Source organism: Lynx rufus, unplaced genomic scaffold, assembly GCF_022079265.1.
Source record: "Lynx rufus isolate CCGP_SWC_20201006 ecotype Redwood Valley unplaced genomic scaffold, mLynRuf1.p SCAF_4, whole genome shotgun sequence".
NCBI lineage: Eukaryota > Metazoa > Chordata > Mammalia > Carnivora > Felidae > Lynx > Lynx rufus.
Window position 1 is genome coordinate 96,146,713 of NW_025814856.1, and position 18,509 is coordinate 96,165,221.

General features: G+C 36.6%; 1 protein-coding gene across 4 annotated transcripts in view; it reads left to right on the top strand.

Annotated features, from left to right (window-relative positions):
• AKAP9 (A-kinase anchoring protein 9) overlaps positions 1 to 18,509 on the top strand; it is a 152,920-nt gene that overhangs the window by 125,339 nt on the left and 9,072 nt on the right. For all 4 annotated transcript variants that reach the window (XM_047094567.1, XM_047094568.1, XM_047094569.1 and 1 more), the window contains 14 exons: positions 15 to 503; positions 940 to 1,003; positions 1,324 to 1,445; positions 2,025 to 2,216; positions 2,481 to 2,669; positions 7,767 to 7,911; positions 9,476 to 9,695; positions 10,393 to 10,543; positions 11,927 to 12,595; positions 13,056 to 13,264; positions 14,011 to 14,116; positions 15,629 to 15,811; positions 17,027 to 17,227; positions 18,072 to 18,304. In XM_047094567.1, the coding sequence (XP_046950523.1) occupies positions 15 to 503; positions 940 to 1,003; positions 1,324 to 1,445; positions 2,025 to 2,216; positions 2,481 to 2,669; positions 7,767 to 7,911; positions 9,476 to 9,695; positions 10,393 to 10,543; positions 11,927 to 12,595; positions 13,056 to 13,264; positions 14,011 to 14,116; positions 15,629 to 15,811; positions 17,027 to 17,227; positions 18,072 to 18,304 (3,173 nt within the window). The remainder of the gene's footprint in view (positions 1 to 14; positions 504 to 939; positions 1,004 to 1,323; positions 1,446 to 2,024; positions 2,217 to 2,480; positions 2,670 to 7,766; positions 7,912 to 9,475; positions 9,696 to 10,392; positions 10,544 to 11,926; positions 12,596 to 13,055; positions 13,265 to 14,010; positions 14,117 to 15,628; positions 15,812 to 17,026; positions 17,228 to 18,071; positions 18,305 to 18,509) is intronic.

Here is an 18,509-nt window from a genome sequence, read left to right on the forward strand (position 1 = left end):
TCATTATCTTTTAGATAAAAGAAACAAGTATGGCATCTCTCCAGAAAGATTTAAGCCAAGTCAGGAATCAGCTCATAGAAGCAGAAGAGAAATTATCCTACTTCTTAGAAAAAGAAGATAAAACTGAGTTACAGGAAAACAGAAAAGTCTGCATATTAGAGGCACTTCCTAATAAAGTGGGTAAAAGTTTGGCATCCCAGACAGAGGGGACTCTCAAGGTCAATAGCAGCAGTCAGACTCCACAAATTCTTGTCAGAAATGCAGGAATCCAAGTTGATTTACAGAGTGAATGTTCATCAGAAGAAGTCACTGAAATAATCAGTCAGTTTACTGATAAAATTGAGCAGATGCAAGAATTACATGCTGCTGAAATTTTGGATATGGAATCCAGACATATTTCAGAAACTGAAACCTTAAAGAGGGAGCACTATGTTGCAGTTCAGTTACTGACAGAAGAATGTGGTACCTTGAAGGCAGTGATACAGTGTCTGAAATCGAAGGAGGTATTTGGTTTTCATAATACATGTTTTTTCAACATTCTGTGTGTGGTTCCCCCCCCCAAAATTCTTTGTTTTTAAGAGAGAAAGAAATTTGGGGTAGCCTCTTCCTTGTGATAAGATTATAGATCTAAATCTTCTTTACCTCGTGTATTCCAATAATAATTTCCTACCAAGTTCCTCTGCAAATTTGGAATGTGATAATATCATTCCTTAATTCATGAATGTTTGCGATGGTAATATCCATTAAAAAAATTGAAGACTTTTATAAACCATGGATAGTTCCACTTAACTGTGAAAGATGTGACAGATTTAATTGAGTTTTTCATTTGTTTTTTGTTCTTTGACAGCATTACAAAAGAACAAAACTATTTATTGGGTTCCTATTTCTATTTTTATTAAGGCCAAAAATGTTATGTATTCTTTTGTTTTCTCTAATTAGGGATCCTCACTTCCCGAATTAACACATTCTGATGCTTACCAAACTAGAGAAATATGTTCCAGTGGTAAGTTACATAAATTTCTGACATTTTTGTAGTACTTATTTAAAAAGTGTTTGTTTTGAGGCGCCTGGGTGGCTCAGTCAGTTTAGCGTACAACTTCAGCTCAGGTCATGATCTCACAGTTCATGAGTTCAAGCCCTGCGTCAGGCTCTATGCTGACAGCTCAGAGTCTGGAGCCTGCTTTGGATTCTGTATCTCCCTCTCACTCTGCCCTCCCATTCACACTCTGTCTCTCTCAAAAACAAACATTTAAAAAAGATTTTTTTTTTAATAAATAATAATTGTTTCTTTTCAATAGTCAATTGTTGTTTTCTTTATTTTAGATTCTGGATCAGACTGGGGTCAAGGAATTTATCTTACACAAAGTCAGGGATTTGACACAGCATCAGAAGACAGAGGAGATGAAGGCGAAAGTTCAACAGATTCATTTCCAAAAAAAATAAAGGTACTGAAAGACAGCTGTCTTTTAGTGAAACTTAGCCAGTCTGATTTCTGTATTGAACATAGCAGTTTATTAGAACATAGTAAGTTTCTCTCTGAGGAGAGAATTGCATAGCTAGAAGGAATCTTGGGGATCTATATAGGTTTATTCCTATATTTTACAGATAATAAAGTATAATATATGTAATAATTATTTGCATAAAGAGATAAAGAGTTAAATTTTTTTTTTAATTCCTGTTACTTTTGAGTGCCAAAATTATTAAAGCAATCTCAAGGACTAGAATTTATCTCCTACATAATTCTTTTGGCCAAATTAGTGGCTGATCATTAAATCCAAGAAGAGTGCATTAAATAGAAGGAACTTACAGATAAGAGCAACCCAAAAGACAGTGTCTTCTGGGATTGGCTTACTCCTCCATTAGAAGAAGGCAGTCAGTAATGGTAGCCTGGTATGTCCTTTCTGCAGTGACTCTTCTAAGTCAGGCTAACTTGATAAAGGTATCTTGCTTAAAATTTAGTTCTGTTTGTATGTCTGTTTTTGAACAAGTCGTCATAATTCTAGCCTTTGGGCTTTGATTTGTAGGGATTACTAAGAGCTGTCCATAACGAAGGCATGCAGGTGCTCTCCCTCACCGAGTCTCCCTACAGTGATGGAGAGGACCATTCTGTTCAGCAAGTTTCAGAATCTTGGCTAGAAGAAAGAAGAGCTTACCTCAGTACAGTCTCAGCTCTTAAGGACTTAATTACCAAAATACAAGTGCAAAGAGATGCCGAGGTACTCAATACTATGCATCTTAACAGTTTTATATGCCCTTTATTAATACTAAGGCACTTTATAATTTAAATTACTGTCTTTTATGATGTATTTTCGCATGAATTACTATGTATTATTTAAATGCCACAAGCCATACTCTTGAAAGTAAATCTATATACTTTTTGGCCTCTAACATTTAATTTGGTTAGTAGATAAATATCATTTTTAGACTGTTTATAAGCCTACTTATTTGAAAATTAACTTTTGTTTTTTATTCTTTGTTAGGTTTACAATGGTTCCCAATCTCATGAGAGTTTCCCAGACTGGCGAGGTGAACTTCTGCTTGCTCTTCAGCAAGTTTTCTTAAAGGAGCGCGGTGTTTTACTAGCTGCATTTCAGACTGAGCTGACAGCTCTAGGTACCAGAGATGCAGTTGGATTATTGAACTGTTTGGAACAGAGAATACAAGAACAGGTATCAAAATAAAATGTTGAAACAAAGAGCGCTTTTTAATAGTAGTAAGAAAATGAGTTATTGATTACTTTTGGAGAAGGTCTCAAAGTTAAAATTTTAATAGGAGCCACTAAGACTATTCGGAGAAAAATTATTACCTTAAATGTTTTATCTCATTTTAGAAATAAGACTGAAAATTAATGAGCTGCTCATCCAACTTAGGGAGTTAGAAAACAGCAACAGAATAAGCCCAAAGAAAGTAGAAGTAAGATATGGTCAGTTCTCGCTGTCTGCAGTAGTTAGATTCTGCAAAGTTGTTGAGCGTGCTGAGCCTTTGCTACTAGGGGAATACTGCAGGCAGGTTCCTGTGAGCCCCTGGTTGTGACATTTGCCAAGACACCTTATTTATATGTATTGCTGATTCATTAACCTTGAATCCATGGCCCATAGCACTATATAACTCCTGCCTAAAAGCAGCTTATCACATGTATTCTCTGCATAAAATACCGCCTTCTTGTGCTTAGGAACACTAGATAGTCCTTCATCATTGTGCTTGGGGACCATTCTAAACAGCAAAATCACCATTAAAAAGCACAGAAATGCAAAAGAACACAGCACTGAATAGATGGCAGGAAGGACACTTGTTTGCAGTTTAAGAGATAAAAGAAAACATCAGAATGTCACCTAGTGCACCTTCAGCTCAGAACATGCACAGCTGGCAGATTAAATGTTTTGCCACCCTTTGCATGTTTAAAAATGATTGTTAAAGCAATGCTAGTATTAATTCTGGGTTACAGATAAGTTTTGGTGAATAGGCAGATTTGTGGATACATAATCCACAAATGAGGCTCAACTGTAATAAAGAAAAATGAAGTTAGTGAAATACATACACCAGTATAATAGAGAGGATAGAAACTTTAAAAGTTTGTTCTTTGAAAGGCTAATAAGATAGAAACTTTTTTTGGAGAATTGGTTAAGGAAAAAGGTAAAAGCACACTTTAATAAAAAGCATACTTTTATAAAAGGTAAAAGCACACTTCTATAAAATGTGATCATAACTAAAAATAACAGAGATATAAAATAATAGAATATTATGGATAATTTTACATCAATTCAAAACTGTGGGACAAATACATTTTCTAGAAAAATAATCACTTCCCAGAATTCATTCAGGATGAAATAGAAAACCTGAAAATACCTATAGCTAGTAATAAATAAATAGATAGATAGATAGATAGATAGATAGATAGATAGTTAAAAAAAACTCTTAAAATACTTAGTGCCCAGGTCTTAAATTTTTAACTACATTCTCCATTAAAAGGAACTAGGACTTCTTGGAGAAATGGCTGATTCCAGGGCTGGAGCAGGGAAAGTACAAGATGAACCTAGAATATCTTGTTTTACTGACAAGGAGTTGCTCGAAGAATGAAGGAGAGATGTCAAAAGATCACAGAAGCCAGCTTGAAGGAGTTCCCAATGTCCACATTCAGGACAATTAGAACATCAAACTACGTAATGATAGCAACAGATTATAAACCAAAGATTAAAATAAGAATGCGTGAATTCATACTGGTATACATAAATGAATAAAAATTCTTTCTTGTAGAATGCCAGCTAGTATGTAGGAGAAATGATGAAGTTAACAAATTACCTTTTATTAAAAAGTAAGAACTCAAGTAATAATCGGCAATGGGTCCTAAAGCTAGTGTGAAAGTGATTAGAAAAGTATGTCTACATGGTCTCAGAGTAAATCCCAGGAAATCTTTTTTAATTATAAAAAGAAAAGTAATAACTGTATAGTGGAGAGACCTTGCAGATACCACCTTAACCAAGTGATCAGAATTAATATCATCAGTAACAGAACAAACCAGACATCATGTGCTTCTTGATACAAAGTACACTACCTCACTTTTGTGCTGAACTAAAATCTACTCATAGAGATATATTAGACCAAAACAAATTGAGGCCACAATACATCTATTAGAATGGCCAAAATAAAAATTAGCAAAAGTACCAAGTGCTGGTGAGGATGCAGAGAAATTGCATTCCTCGTACATTGCTAATAGGAACATAAAATGGGAGAGTCAACTGTGGAAAATGATTTAGCAGTTTCTTATAAAGTTAGATATACAATTACTATATGACCTAGAAGTCACACTTGTGGTATTTATCAGATGGTAATGAAAACGAATGTCTCTGTAAAAATCTATACAAGAATATTTCTAACAGATTTATTTGTATACCCCCAAACTGGAAACAGCCCAATGTCCTTTGACAGGTAAATGGATGAACAAATTACAGCACATCCATATAATGAAATACTACTTAGCAATTAAAAAAGACCAAACTAAGGATACCCTAAACCTCCTATATGTTACATAATACTTGGATTGACAAAATTATAGTGATAGTGAACAGATCAGTGGTTATCAGGGGTTAAGGTTGGGGAGAGGATACACCTAGATATATACAGGGAGAGTGATAGAGCAAATGTGGTTTACATTTAGAGAATTTGGAAGAAGGCTATATGGGGATTCCTGTACAATATTTGGAGTTTTTCTGTAGGTCTGAAATTATATCAAAATATGAAATAAAAATAAAAATCTACCCAGAAGAATTATACCCAGCTCAAAAAAAAAAAATTTTTTTTTTTTTTTACAGGTTTTATAGGTGAAGTCTAGCATACATTCAAGTAATAGCTAATTCCAGTCTTAATCATATGCTTCCCATTGTTGGATGACTGGGGCAATGCCCTGTCTTTTTGTTAAGAAGCAAATGTAACCCTATTGGGAAAATCAGACAAAGAATAATACAAGAAAGAAAACTTACAGGCCTGTTTATCCATGAACGTAGATGCAGAAATCCTAAACAAAATATTAAGCCAAATCCACCATTGTATATTTTTTAGAGACACAGTCACCTTATACTTATCGAGGAATGCAAAGGTAGCATACCATTAAAAATAACTCATGTGACTCATTAACAGTTAAAGAGAAAATAAAACTAGTGATCATTTCAAGAGATACAGCAAGTTAAATAAAATGAAGAATTTTATACTTTAAAACAAATAACAAGCTAAAAACAAAAAAAATTCTTGAACTACATAGGGTCTATTTAATAAACACCTACAGCCACCATTATACCTATAGTTAAATGTTAAATGTTTAAAATACAGTTAAATGTATTTAACTATAGTTAAATGTTAAAAATACAGTTAACTTCATGGGCGCCTGGGTGGCTCAGTTGGTTAAGCATCCAACTTCAGCTCAGGTCATGATCTCACAGTTTGTGGGTTCAAGCGCTGCATCAGGCTCTGTGCTGACAGCTCAGAGCCTGGAACCTGCTTTGGATTCGGTGTCTCCCTCTCTCTCTCTTCCTCACCCGTTAGTGCTCCCTCTCTCTTTCTCAAAAATAAATAAACATTAAAAAATTTTTCTTTAAATACTGTTAACTTCAGTAGCTTGTTCAACCTTGTCCTAAAGATTTAGCTAACAAAGCAAAGCAATAAAAATAAGTAAGAATTAGGGATGAGAAGACCTATCATCCATACGAATGGATGTTTTCTATGTTCATTCATGTAGAAAACAAAAAAGGACCTATACACATGGTATTTTAGAATTGATAAGAAAGTTTGGTAATGTTGCTGGATATAAGATCAAGATGGAAAAATCTGATTTCTTGGGGCACCTAGGTGGCTCAGTTAGTTAAGCGTCTAACTCTTGATTTCGGCTCAGGTCATGATCTCACTGTTCGTGAGATTGAGCCCCACATTGGGCTCTGCACTGACAGTGCTGATCTTGCTTGGGATTCTCTTTCTCCCTCTTTTTCTGCCCCTCCCCTGTTCATGCGGTCTCTCTAAATATTTTTTTTAATATTTTAATAAGTTTTATTTTTAATCTGATTTCTTTTTTTTTTTTTTTTAATTTTTTTTTTCAACGTTTATTTATTTTTGGGACAGAGAGAGACAGAGCATGAACGGGGGAGGGGCAGAGAGAGAGGGAGACACAGAATCGGAAACAGGCTCCAGGCTCTGAGCCATCAGCCCAGAGCCCGACGCGGGGCTCGAACTCACGGACCGCAAGATCGTGACCTGGCTGAAGTCGGACGCTTAACCGACTGCGCCACCCAGGCGCCCCTTTAATCTGATTTCTTAACAACAAAATGTAACTTTAAAAATAATTGTTTCCATAGCCTTGTAAACAAATTTCTAAAAATATACAAACTACCAAAATTTACTCAGAAAAAAATAGAAAATCTGAATAGACCCATTGCAAAGAGTTAAATTAGTAATTTTTAAATTTCTCACAAAGAAAAGCCTGTGATGGATCAGATGGCTTCACTGGTGAATTCTACCAAGCATTTTAAGAATTAATACCAATCCTTCCCAACCCATTCTGTGAGGCCAGTATTTCTCTGATTCTTAAACCAGGCAAAGGCATCATAAGAAAAGGAAACTAAAGACCAAATATCCAATGAGAATAAACCACCACTGGAAAAATGAACGAATGATACAAATATGTGCAAACAAAAAAGTAATAAGTATACGAAAAGAAGTTCAAATAAAATGTACTGTATTATTCATACTATGAAATACTATTTAACGTTGAGAATGATTGTGAAATAGAGCTATATGTGTTATTCCGGATAGTTCAACATGAAAATCTCTTAATTTCATTAAGTGAAAATACCATATGATGTTATTTAGATAGTAGTACTGTAGAACAGTACTGTATACTATTTAGGGTGTGTGTATATAACATAATATGCAGAGTGCATGAAAATAAGACTAGACTTCAAATTTGATGATTTCTCAAGCAGGTGGTGCAGAGGAGGTGTTTGGGGAGTTATACATAGAGGGGCTTCAGCTATATAAGTGCTATTTCTTAGGCTGTGTACATGGGTGTTTATTATATTTGTGTTTTGTTGTATGTTTAAAGAATTTCAAAATAAATGTAAAGATTAATAATTAAAAAGTAAATCCTAATGAGTAGGAAGTGAAAATTAGCATCTTACCAGAATTTTAGCATGTGTGTTTCATTTTTTTCCAGAATTCCTGGTTGTTAATTTTATTCTTCTTACAACTCTCTTCACTTGATTTTTTATTTTGCATTATTACAGAATGTTGAATATCAAGCAGCTATGGAATGCCTCCAGAAAGCAGATAGAAGGAGTTTGTTATCTGAAATTCAAGCACTGCATGCTCAACTGAATGGTCTGAAAATGACTCTGAAAAGAGAACAAGAAAGCGATCAACCAAGCCAAGGTATGCTGTTTGTCCGGCTCACGTGGTAACGACAAATAGGTGGAAATATTTCACTTTGTTTCCCCTCTTTGTATTCATTTAAAACACATTTCCTTTCAGTCACATTTTCTTCTCATTCTCATATAATGGAAATAATTTACATTAATTACTCTGGGAATTGAAGGTTTGTCCAGTTGGTTTTTTTTTTTTTTTTAAATTTTTTTTTCAACGTTTATTTATTTTTGAGACAGAGAGAGACAGAGCATGAATGGGGGAGGGGCAGAGAGAGAGGGAGACACAGAGTCAGAAACAGGCTCCAGGCTCTGAGCCATTAGCCCAGAGCCTGACGCGGGGCTCGAACTCCCGGACCGCGAGATCGTGACCTGGCTGAAGTCGGACGCTTAACCGACTGCGCCACCCAGGCGCCCCTGTCCAGTTGGTTTTTAAACAGATATATTTAAAATGGGGACGCCTGGGTGGTTCTGTCAGTTAAGCATCCGACTTCAGCTCAGGTCATGATCTCACAGTTCCTGAGCTTGAGCCCCACATCTACTCTGTCAGCTCAGTGCCTGCTTTGGGTCCTCTGTCCCCTCTCTCCCTACCTCTCCCGTATCTGCACTTATGCTCTCTCTCTCTCAAAAATAAACATTTAAAAAATAAAACAGGCATTGCTTTCATCAGGTTGTTTAGCCCATTAAGTTCATTATCTTTTTTTAGTTCTGAAGCTCTTTGTGAGGTTAACCACCTGAAAGGAAAATAAATTCACAATGAAAGTAATTATTTCTTTTTAAATCCTTTTCTTGTTGTAAACTTAATATACATATAGAAAAGTGCAAAATGCAAAAATATATAACAAATCTTTAAGTGAATGAATTGTGGAAACTTCACCTTTGTTAAGTACCTCTGAAGCTCTTTCCCAAACACATACACCTCTGTAGTAACCTAGACGTAACCATTATCCTGATTTTTCCTTAGTTTTACTACCTATTTGTGTATTCCTAAGCCATGTAAGTTTAAGGTTTTCCTGCTTTTGAACTTTATTATTCTATATACATTTGTGCCTTACTTCCTTTACCTCTCTCTAATATTTTTCTGAACATCTGCATTCATCTCCAATTCATTTATTTTTGTTACTGTATAGAATTCTCACAATGTATATATCCATTCTGTGGTTGAACATTTGGATTGTTTCTATTTTTTTTAGATATTACAACCAGTGCTGTTCTGCACATTGTTGGTAGTACTATGTTTCTGATGCATACATACATAAGTTTTCTTGGTATATATACCCCAGGGGTGGAATTGCTGAGTGATAGAATACATAATTTCACATTTATTTGGTAACGCCTAAGTATTTTCCAAAGTAGTCCTATATATTTATAGTTCTGAAACCTTAACCATTATTAGCACTGTGAGGACAGTATTCATATGTGTTTCTATAAATTGCCAACTTTGGGACTGTAATCTTTTCACGTTTGCTTTGTGGCAATCTCCGAAGTTAAAAATCAGTTCTCTCAACAGAGTATTTATAAACCAGATACAAGTTGAGAGGTCGTAATGTAAGTATTAATAATTTTGCATTTAGAACTCTTGGAGTATAATATGCAGCAGAAGCAGTCCCAAATGCTAGAGATGCAAGTGGAGCTCAGCAGCATGAAGGACAGAGCAACAGACCTGCAGGAACAGCTGAGTTCTGAGAAGATGGTGGTTGCCGAACTGAAGAGTGAACTTGCACAAACTAAGCTGGAACTAGAAACAACGCTCAAGGCACAACATAAGCACCTAAAAGAGTTAGAGGCTTTCAGGTGTGTCAAACTTCCTTATTAATAAACCTGTATCGGTGAAGGAATTGGAGTAATTTTGTCAGAGACATTGTGCAGATCTTATAAAAACATAACATTATACATAATGTGTAAATAACATGAAATTTTGTTATTTGTAGGAAAAACTACAGTGGGAAGGGAAAATCTCCAAATTTTTCTAAATGATAAATTCATGGTTAGGTTTTGGCATATTCGCTGCTGTGGGTTCCGTCTCTTTGAGACTTGTACGAGATATACATTACCACCAAGTAATTTGAAATGGTGTTTATTATCTCAATAGAATTTGAGCCAAATTATGCAAAATGTTTTAAAATATAATGCTTGTGAAAAGGATAAATTGTTGGTGTAAATACTGAGATGTTCTACTTGCCAAGGACACATTACAAGGACATTTTTTGTTTTGAACATTGGTGATTCTCGTGTTCAGTAAAAGACAAAGGAAAATTTTTATTGTTATTTTGTAAAAATGTTTACAGTGGTAAATAATAGTTCATAGCTACATTACTAGAAACAGTTAATGTGAAATAAACCACACTCAAAAATCTTTATTATGTGGCTTATATTTTCCTATTAGTTGGTTTATAATATGCCTCTGCTCATCAATGGAAGCTCTTTCTCTTTTTCTCAATACAAATTTGGTTGAAGTAATTCTGTGAGAAAGTTCATTTGTCTGATTTAGGTTGGAAGTTAAAGATAAAACAGATGAAGTACATTTGCTTAATGACACATTAGCAAGTGAACAGAAAAAATCCAGAGAGCTCCAGTGGGCTTTGGAGAAAGAGAAAGCCAAACTAGGACGCAACGAAGAGCGGGATAAAGAAGAACTTGAGGTATTGTTATCTTTGTCTTTAAATGTCTGTGGAAAATCCAAAACAACAGGGGAGAGAGAGTCTGGAGACTGTCTCATTAAACTGTCAACCTTAAGACTCTTCATGAAGCACGATAAGTTTTTTGCTATATGTGGATTACTATTACAATGTTACTTGTATTAAACTGTACCATCAGGAAATGCTAACGGTGTGGTACATTTTTGTTTTGCTATGTCCAAGGGTGCATTACAGACACTTCTGCTACAGGGTGTGTTTTTGGAAATTTGAGTTAGCGCATATGCAATTGATAAATAGGGCAACCATTCGGGTTAATGCAGAGTAATTTTGGTTCCTGTTTTGTCTAGGGAAGGGGAACAGTGACACTTCTCTGGAAGCAGAACCCCTCACTGCCATATTGTTTAAAAATTTAAAATGAGTCCCTTCACACTGATCTCTCTTCCAGCCCTTCACAGCTGGCAGCTCAGAGAAGGTCATGTTGCTACACACAGTGCCCACTTATGGTAGCCCCACTGGCTCAGAGATCTTCCATCCACGCGTAGTACTCACCAGCTGTATGCTTAAAAACTGTGTAGCTGGCATTTTTGCTCTATTCTGTTTTCTTTTGTTGGGGTTTTTTTGATTGTCCATCTTGGTGGCCTCCACGCATAGTGAGGTCTCCACCTGGCAAGGACATGATATCCCCTTGGGTACAGATTACTATTTAAAAATTTTTTTTTCTTGTTTGTTTGTTTGTTTATTTAGAGAGGATTGCGTGAGTGAGCACAAGCAGGAGGTGGGAGGCAGAGAGAGAGGGACCGAGGGAATCCCAAGCAGGCTCTGCACTGTCATCGCAGAGCCTGACATGGGGCTCAATCCCACAAAACATAAGAGCATGACCTGAGTCGAAATCAAGACTCAGACGCCCAACCGACTGAGCCACCCAGGTGCCCCTACTGTGTTTTTATCCTTACAAATTTGTGTAAGTTTTGAGTAGTTAGTCTATAACCCTGCTTTCCCCACAAACCACATTATTTTTAGTATGTGACATTGGACAACATGAGGTTTTTCAGGAACTCGTGTCATGTTATATTGAAAATATTTATATTTTTAAAGGTCATTATTTCTAGAAGAAATGTACTCTACTTCATATTCCTTAACTAGATATGATTAGTGTTTGGAGGAAAAAGTATTATTTAGCTTATCTTTTGTTTATGTTCTTTGATGAAAATCATTTGGCTCTCCCAAATAATTATGCTCTAACCACTGAAAATTTGAGTTAATAAACTGGGTAATCAGTTCTGTTCCCAAATACTACCAACTTAGTACTAATAAAGGCACAATGGTATACTTATAAAGGATTTTTTAAAAAATATTAACATTCTTTATTCAACTTTGTTCTACAAGGATTTGAAATTTTCACTTGAGGGTCAGAAACAAAGGAATATTCAGCTAAATCTACTGTTGGAACAACAGAAACAACTACTAAACGAATCACAGGAGAAAATAGAATCACAAAGAGTGCTACATGATGCCCAGTTATCAGAAGAACGAGGTCGAAACTTAGAGCTGCAAGTACTTCTTGAATCCGAGAAGGTTCGAATACGGGAAATGAGCAACACCCTGGACAGGGAGCGGGAATTGCATGCTCAGCTGCAGAGCGGGGGCGATGGTGGGCAGCCTGGGCCCTCGCTGCCCTCTGAGGACCTCCTTAGAGAGCTACAGAAACAGCTGGAGGAGAAACACAGTCGCATTGTAGAATTGTTAAATGAGACTGAGAAATATAAACTGGATTCTCTGCAAACAAGACAGCAAATGGAAAAGGATAGGCAGGTTCACAGGAAGACGTTGCAGACAGAACAAGAGGCCAACACTGAGGGGCAGAAGAAGATGCATGAGCTCCAGTCCAAAGTGGAAGATCTTCAGCGCCAGCTGGAAGAGAAAAGGCAGCAAGTTTATAAGTTAGACCTTGAAGGAAAGCGACTGCAGGGCATTATGCAGGAATTCCAGAAGCAAGAACTAGAACGAGAAGAGAAACGAGAAAGTAGAAGAATTCTCTATCAGAATCTCAATGAGGTAAGTTGATGATGCTCTTTTAAAGTAGTTCTTAAAAGAACACTACAGCCCTTTGAACATGTAATTTTGATACTCGACTAATTTATTCATTCATTTACTTTTAAATGTTTATTTTTGAGAGAGAGAGCGAGAGCAGGAGAGAGCAGGGGAGGGCCGGGGAGAGAGGGGGAAAGAGGATGAACCAGGCTTTGCGCCGAGAGTGGAGAGCCCAGTGCCAGGCTCAAACTGGCAAACCATGAGATCATAACCTGAGCCAAAGCTGGACACTCAACCAACTCAGCCACTCAGGTGTCTCAATATTGTACTGAATTATTTAAATAGTTATGAACAAATCATATCTAAAGGAAATCCATAGAAGTTTATTTGGAGTATGAACCATAATTGTGTTCCTTTAAGAAAGAATATGATTCGTTGTTCATTTATAATTACTCCTTTTTCTTTTTCTGTCGAAAATTGCTAGCCAACCACATGGAGTTTAACCAGTGATCGAACTAGAAATTGGGTTCTTCAACAGAAAATAGAAGGAGAGACAAAGGAATCAGGCTATCCTAAACTGATTGAAATGAATGAAGGAGGAGCTGGCTGTAATCATGAATTAGAAATGATCAGACAAAAGCTTCAACGTGTGGCTTCAAAGCTGCATCATCTGGCCCAGAAAGCCTCCAATAGGTTAGATTTTTTTTTTCTCCTGACTTTTGGAAATGACATTCTTAGACAAACTGGATAGAATCTGTCCCTCACTAAAAGCTAGCCAAGGGTGGGGAATTGAAATTTTTTTTAAGTTTATTTTTGAGAGAGAAAGAGTATGAGTGTGGGAGGGGCAGAGAGACAGGGAGAGAGAGCCCAAGCAGGCTCTGCACTGTTAGTGTAGTGCCCAACATGGGGCTCAGACCCATGAACTGTGAGATCATGACCTGAGCCAAAATCAAGAGTCAGTGCTTAACAGATTGAGCCACACAGGCGCTCCAGGAATTGAAATTTTAGTTAATGCATACTTACATTAGGAGATGATAGTATTTTTTTTTTTTAAGAGAAAACGAGCAGGGGAGAGGTACAGAGGGAGAGAATTTTTTTTTAAGTTTATTTTTATTTATTTTGAGGGAGCAGCGAGGGGCAGAGAGAGAGGGAGAGTTGCAAGCAGGCTCCACGATGTCAGCATAGAACCCAATGTGGGGCTCAAACCTACAAACTGTGAGATCACGACCTGAACCTAAATCAAGAGTCAGACACTCAAGTGAAGTGATACACTTCAACAAAACTCATATACCTGAAAACAAATATCTTAACACTGTAGAAAGAGAATACTTAATGTAAGGGAGAAGTGGTAGATGAAGCATAGCGTCACCTCATCTATAATGTTTGTGCTCAGTACCGCTAATTGAGAAAGGTATGTTTCAACTTTTTCTCTCTTAAAGACTACAGTTTGAAACAGCAGATGATGAAGATTTCATTTGGGTTCAGGAAAATATTGATGGAATTATTTTACAACTACAGAAGTTAACTGGCCAGCCAGGGCAAGAGGTAAGACTTTAAAAAACTCTTTATAAAAGGTATCAAGAACAAAGATTTAATGGAGCTATATGAACCATTTAAAGCTGGCACCATATTTTCTAAAGAGTTTTAATTTTATCTTTTTGTTTATTTTAAATATTTAAAATAGTTTATTTAAAATATTTATTTATTTATTTTAAATATTAATAATAATATTTGCCTTTCCCAAATAGAAGATACTGAAAGTTTGAAGGGAAATTAACTTTCATTATCATTATTGAATAATTATGGTGACATTTTATTGTAGTATAACCAAGTTTCTTAAAAGAATAGTCTCATTTCTAGCTCTCCACTCATAACCACCCACAGAATGGTATCAGTGTCTTCACAGTTGACTAATCTGAATCTTTTCATTCCCTGTCTTTGACTTCTTTGTAGCATTTGACACTTTTGACCTCTCCCATCTTAAAAACTCTTGTGTGTGTCAGTATTCTCTCATTTCTTCCATTTCTTTTCATCAGTCACCTTCATGAATTCTTTCTCTGTATCTACATCCGTTTTTTTTTTTTTTTTTTTTTCTCTAATTGTGAAAGCTCATTCATTCCCACAGCCTGAGTTCTCAGTAGAGAACAAATTTACTGAACAAATACTTATGTCAGGCACTTGTTATATGCCAGGTACCATCCTGGGTTCTGGGCTTCATCAAACAAATCTTATAAAATCTCGCCCTTAGGAACCTTATCTTCTATTGTAGTCTATACCTTTATCCTGTGGTCCAGGTTTATATTTTCCATTAGTTACTGGAACTCTTTCCATGGGGAAATGTACCCCATAGTGATCCCTTAGGAACCTTATAGGCACATTCCAAATTGAGCATCATCTTTCTTCTTCCTGTCCCAAACCCTCATTTCTGGTCCTGATATCACCCAGTTTAGAAAGCTGAAAGTCACCATGGACCACCTTCCTTCACTCTCACTTGTGTATCTAAGCAGTGACTAAGTCCTGTGCTTTTACCACCTAAATACCTATTCCATGTGTCCTTAGTCATTACCTTTTTCAGGCTTTCAGCATTTCTCACCTGAACTGTTGTGATGACTTCGTCATGTGTCTGCCTGACACCAGGATCTGTCTTCCTTAATTTACTGTACTTTGCATGCTGCTACCAAAGGAATTTTTGTAACACGTAAATTTTGTGTCACGCTCTTGTCTCAAAACCGTTTATGACTCTCCATTGACTACGTTTAGGTATATTATCCATAAGTAAAGGCAGCCTTTACTCTAGCCTTACCACACAAATTGTAGCTCCCAAAAAAGCAAGACACTCTCACACAAAACCTTTGTGCCTGTACACATACTATTCCTTCTGCTTAATATGCCCTTCCCTATCTTCTCTTCTATTAAATTTTTCCTTGTTATATAAGACTGAACTCAAACACCACTTCTTCATGACATCTGTTGTTCTCAGTGCCTCTTCATATTTTTATGTGCATTGTGTATAAATATTTATGCTTACACAACCTTAATATCATTTTATTTTTCTAGCCTAGCTTAGTGTCCCCAGGTACTTCTTGTGGCTCATTGACTGAAAGACTACTGAGGCAAAATGCTGAGCTAACAGGACATATCAGCCAACTGACAGAAGAAAAGAATGATTTAAGAAACACAGTTATGAAGCTAGAAGAACAGATCAGATGGTATCGACAGACAGGAGCTGGCAGAGATTATGTACGTCTGTTTTTAGCATGGCCACATTAGAAGTGTTGCAAAGTTACAGTTTCTACTTTCTAGTTTGAATTTTTATCCCTAGCAGGGTACGAATATTAAGTATCTGATTCTTAGTAAGATCATTGAAAATATTATAGGGTTGACAATAATGATAATAGATATTATTTATTGGGAGCCCTCTCTGTGCCAGATCCTGGGTTATATGTGTTCAGAATCTCTCATCCACATTCAGCCTTACACATGTGAAAACTGAAGTCTGTAGTCAAACCAGGAACTGCTTCTCTCCAAAGCCACATACTTTGCTACCTATGGGCCAGCAGTGGACACACGTAAAGAAATGTTCAAATGTGAATTCTGACTGTTCTCATCAGTTATTTATCAGTTATTATGTGTGTAACTCAAGTGAAAGATGCCATTAAATTATATATTACAGTCTAATAAATTACTCTGGCCATTTACTGAAATTTTTTCCATTTAAAAACTACAAAATAAATTGCTAGCATCTGTAATATAAAAACAAGAATATAATATAAAGATAGGAAAGACTTGTGAGACAGCTGTGTAGTCAAATACATAATCATAACATCCACAAAGCTTCTGTAGGGACCCACTTCTCTATGTACGTGCCTGGTTATTTTTTTCCCCACTTCTCCAGTGTACTGTTTCAGGCCCAGGCTCTACATTTGAACCCAGATGGCCCCATTTATTAAGTCTCTAGACTTTTTTATTTAAAACAATTTTTTAATGCTTATTTATTTTGAGAGCGAGGAAGAACAAGAGCGCAAGCAGGGGAGGGGCAGAGGGAGCAAGAGCGAAAGAATCCCAAGTAGGCTCCGTGATGCTAGTGTAGAGTCCAACACAGGACTCGAACTCACAAACTGTGAGATCATGACCTGAGCCTACATCAAAAGTGGGATCCTTACCCAACTAAGCCACTGAGGCGGCCCTCTAGACTTTTTTATTTTAAAACTCTTCAAAATCTAAACACTTTCTTTGGGGCTAGGCTTTCACGGGGATTTTTAGTTTTAAAATTAATCTACTAAGCAAAGGATATTAGTGTATATTCTTTCATGTCAGTTGAGATTGGCTTTGAACCCTCCATATCTGAGATTGGAAAGCTGGTATCTCCTAGGGTTACCTTTAATGTGTTTAATTTAGGTTTTTCTTCAGAGACTTATTACTAAAAATCATGAAAGTATACTCTGGTTTCTGTAGTCTTCTAGGTTTTCATTGAGTGGTAGTGCCAACATTGAAGCAATCATTGCTTCCGAAAAAGAAGTCTGGAACAGAGAAAAGTTGACTCTGCAAAAATCCTTGAAAAGAGCAGAAGCCGAAGTGTACAAACTGAAGGCTGAACTAAGAAATGAAGCTTTACTTCAGAATCTGAGCTCTGATTCTGAGCATGCCACTATAAAGGTAAGAGACGTCTTGCATCTAAACATACACCAGAGCTGGTCCTCTGCTTTTGCCTTGTTTAATCTTTCACTAATCTTAACCGAACAGAATGAAGAAATTAGGTGGCATTCAGGCTGTCCTTAGGTCTCACTATTCAGTCTGTGTCATGAATGCAGGTCCCTTGCTGGTCACAAAAACTTTGTGATGAGGCATGTCTCAATGGCAGCACCCTGAGCTCATGGTCCACTTCCCACCATGTCATCTCTAACAGACCAACAGAAAGTTCTCTTTTCCACTGCCAACAGAAGCTTTGCTTCCTTCAGTGTCAGAGCGTCATTCTCTGTGAGATCATAAGCCCTCTGAACAACCTCTGTCATGGCTATGATGAGTATTGTAGGAAAACTACTTGTAAAATGTTAATATAAAATCTGAAAGAAAAATGTTTGGAATATTTAACTATGGAATGAACATAAATTTATGCCTCTTAAAGGACAGAGAACATTAGCATTTGAAAGTTAAATATTTTAGCAACTATACTAGTAAAAGTAGCTACACAAGTAGACAAACTGAGATGATAAGGGAATGACCAAAACATTTGCAGTAAGTATGAATGGGGGCTAAAATCCAAAAACATAGATACAAGGTTTGTGTTCACATTCCACTGACTAAAAAGAGTCAGAAGTGTGAAATTTAAGGTTGATTATCCTTACTTTCAACTTTGCTGATAAAGGAGAAAACAGTAGTAGGGTATCTGCCATTCTACTTTTTTTTTTTTTTTTTAATAAAATCTAGGTTATCTTTTCTAGAGAACAATTTGAATGGCTTCTTAGTAATGTCTTTGTGTTCTTCCCTTTTTTAAACATAGAGAATTTACGGTAAATATCTGAGGGCAGAAAGTTTTCGGAAAGCTCTCATTTATCAGAAGAAATACCTGCTGCTGTTACTGGGTGGGTTCCAGGAGTGTGAAGATGCCACACTGGCTCTGCTCGCCCGGATGGGGGGGCAGCCAGCCTTCACAGACCTAGAGGTGATCACCCACCGTCCAAAGGGATTCACCAGGTTTCGGTCAGCTGTCAGAGTGTCCATGGCAATTTCAAGGTAAATGTTTGACAGAAAATGCATTTTAATAGACACTAAAAGGATTTAGATTTTTAATCTACTCTTCTCTCTGCCTGTTGTGCTCTGTATTCATACAGTATGAGACATTTGCCATACTTCTTTCTTTCATCCTTTTAGCAGGGATACTTTATGTTGTACTGTGGAGACCCTATGAAGAGGACTCCCAGGTGCAGGCAGCTGCTAA